Here is a 2,952-nt window from a genome sequence, read left to right as displayed (position 1 = left end):
TATATTTTTTGTGGCTTCATAACAGCGACCAGCAACTAAATAACGCTATCATTTTTGGAGGCAATACTGTTATTTTTCGGAATTCGTAGGTTTATTAGCGAAATTTTACAAAATTTGCAGTAAATGCTCATTACGATATGGCGATCCTATACACATCAGCGTAATCACGATCGACGTGTGTAACACTCGCTAAGAGGCGCAAGATTGCATTATGTATGATACAGAATATATGGTTGAAAGGGTTAATAACGCTTGATGGCGATGTATTACAGAGCTTAATCTCTTAGCGCGGAAAGAGATGATGATAAATAATAATTCATGAATCACCATTGGTGGGTACGCTCTCCCGTTCACGTCCGCCAGGCCCCAAAATGGTGGTTTGGATGTGGATCTGATTCCACTTTGGTAGCCGCATTTGGTGTTCACCAACACATTCTTTCTAGCGATCTCATTGGACCACTTGTACGAAATCCACCAATTTATGCTGAACCTTACCGCCTCCGCTTTGCTTCGGCGATACTATTTTACCATTACATATACAAAATTTGAATATAATCAATTGCTACAGCTTGCCTAAAACGGTATCTTCATTTTCATTAATCAGATCACAAATTAGGCACGTTGTTTAACAGTATCTGCTCTCTTAGTCATAGGATGTCATTGTGAGTTCTAATCTAAATATCCTAACCGGCCGATTGAACCGCTCCGGATTTTCGCTCCGAGGCGGCATAATATTACGCGCATAAATCCGGAAAGTCGTAGATTTCGTCTCGATAAATAGCCCTGACTCTAAAAGTAAGTCGTGTAGCCGTAAGTGTTTTTCTTGATTTTTGTATTTAATATGCTGGTCATCACTCTTAGGGTACTTTGCCGACTACATAGATCTTCCGCCAAACTGAAAGGCCGTTCACTCTCAAATCTGCGCTCGGAGGCGCGAAGACGACCCCGACTTCCATATCACAGGGTTCGTTTTCAAAAGAAGGGTTTTTAGCAACTTGTACTAACATCGCTACTGTCAGGAACGATGGTGCATCTGACCCATTCCTCGCTTTACTGGAGGCTAGGCTGCATCAGCGATACCTCCAGTAAAGAGGAGAACACGTCACCGATCATCCAATCCAGCAACGATCTGAACAAGGGTGCGGAGCTCAGCGACACCGGTACAGCGTTGCCTCCGTGGCTGACGCCACCACGATCGAGATTTCGGTGGCGAGTCCACTACCAAGCCGTGAAACTCCACCTGCGCAACACTCTTGTCCACAGACGCAACGTCGCTCGCACTCTCGCCATCACTTACATGATAACTGTGAGGAGAGACGCAACTGTTCCGGTGTGTCGTTGCTTTCGGTCACTGCTTCGCTGCCGAATGACGCGTTCGTGCCCGCACGGTGGCCGTGTCGCGTTGCTCACTTGCGCGAGCTGTATAACCCGCTGGCGACCCTATTCTCAACAGTCCAGCACTTCGGGTGGTGTACGTGCTCTGACCCGTGACGAGTGGACTCGTGTCGGAGCTAACTTATGCATGTACTCTGCAACGCGAACGCCTGCCCCTATGATGCCGCGCACGGCAACGGGCTGGCGGAATCCGATAAGGTTCTTCTGGCGCGGAACCAGCGCACGAACACCTTGGCAGTCATTGTCGCTGACGACATCGATGCCGACGAGGTGCTGGGTCAGTATTTCGGTAAGGTCGAACACGTCAGTGCTGCGCGCTCCGATCGATCGCGCAACACTGGGTTTCGTCTCCTACTGGACCAGTGACCTGAACGCCCAAGTTAGCCGGTCCGTTCTGCGATTAATGCGGAGAAGATGGGTGCGTTAATGAGATTCCGGAACCACTCATGTGAGCCGGTGGTCAAGTTCGTCGAGGTCAGCAACGGGCGTCGCGTCCCTGTTGTCGTAGCAAGCGCCAAACACATCCGCCGCGGCCAAGAGGTCACGGTCGACTATAGATGATATGTGGTTCATCTGCAGATGCCAGTCGGCTAGGTGTCGTCATCACGATATTCAACACGAGGATGACCCTTGATCAAAACTGCGAGAGGGATGGGAAGGTAGTAGTTTGTAAAGGTGCATGAGTAAGGAGGACTCGTGCTCAAAGACATTGAAGTTCCATATTCATCGATTTTAAAAGATGTTTTGTGCTGAAATTTGTCGAATGTGACCAGAGACTGCAAACTGGACGTGGATGCTGGCGTGCAAATAGATTCGAAGTGTTGGCGCGAAGGGTTGGCGCCAAACATCTCGCTATTATGTAGGCGTGCCGCTCTGATATTTTCTCACTTAAGTACGTTTCTTGCCACCTTGCCCTCTGTGAACCGAGGGTTCACCTAAGAACTCTTACAGTCGAGCTATAAAGCAGCAGTAGTGATGGCAGGCTTTGAAACTGACAAGTATTTGCTCGAGTATTTTACTGTGACACAGACAAAGCCGATCGAGATGGAAAACTGCAAACAGTTGCATTTGTTTGAAGTCGATAGAGCGAAATTAAGATATTTGTTCTTGTTATCTGCCGATAGCCTCGTCCAGATCGTGCGTCTCATAAACGAGCAGCCTGTGACGCTAGATTAATGCGCTTAGCAGTGCCAACACACCACACCAACCTTGCCGTCACTTTCAGAATCGTCCCGGACTCCATTTCTCTAACTGTTGATTAGTAATACTTCAGTTAGTCAATCTTTAACGATACATGATTGGTGGATTAATTCCGATTACGCAATCTTTGAGAAATATAATGTTCAAACTAATATTAGGTTGATATTTAATAATATTATTTTGTCTAAGACGAAAATATTAGGTGATATGTTTTAGATTAACTGGTCTACCAGGTGATATTATCACTATATTAACTTCACGTTACCATTAACCCCTGATTCACCCTCGCCAGACGAGTCGCCTTTGCCTACAGTAGTAATAATGTACAGGGAGTAGCGGCAATAAGAAAGGGTTCAA

General features: G+C 46.8%; 1 protein-coding gene across 1 annotated transcript; it reads left to right on the top strand.

Moving 5' to 3' along the window:
* Positions 1-1,024: 1,024 nt before the first annotated feature.
* On the top strand, positions 1,025-1,761 carry PITG_01485 (uncharacterized protein; the record flags this gene model as incomplete). Its single annotated transcript, XM_002908100.1, has 2 exons — positions 1,025-1,139; positions 1,634-1,761. 2 exons carry the CDS (start codon positions 1,025-1,027, stop codon positions 1,759-1,761), a joined length of 243 nt encoding a protein of 80 aa, XP_002908146.1.
* Positions 1,762-2,952: the final 1,191 nt, after the last annotated feature.

The sequence above is a fragment of the Phytophthora infestans genome, genomic scaffold, assembly GCF_000142945.1.
Source record: "Phytophthora infestans T30-4 supercont1.2 genomic scaffold, whole genome shotgun sequence".
NCBI lineage: Eukaryota > Oomycota > Peronosporomycetes > Peronosporales > Peronosporaceae > Phytophthora > Phytophthora infestans.
Note: the sequence above shows the minus strand (reverse complement) of the source record. Positions and strands in the feature narration are given on the sequence as shown.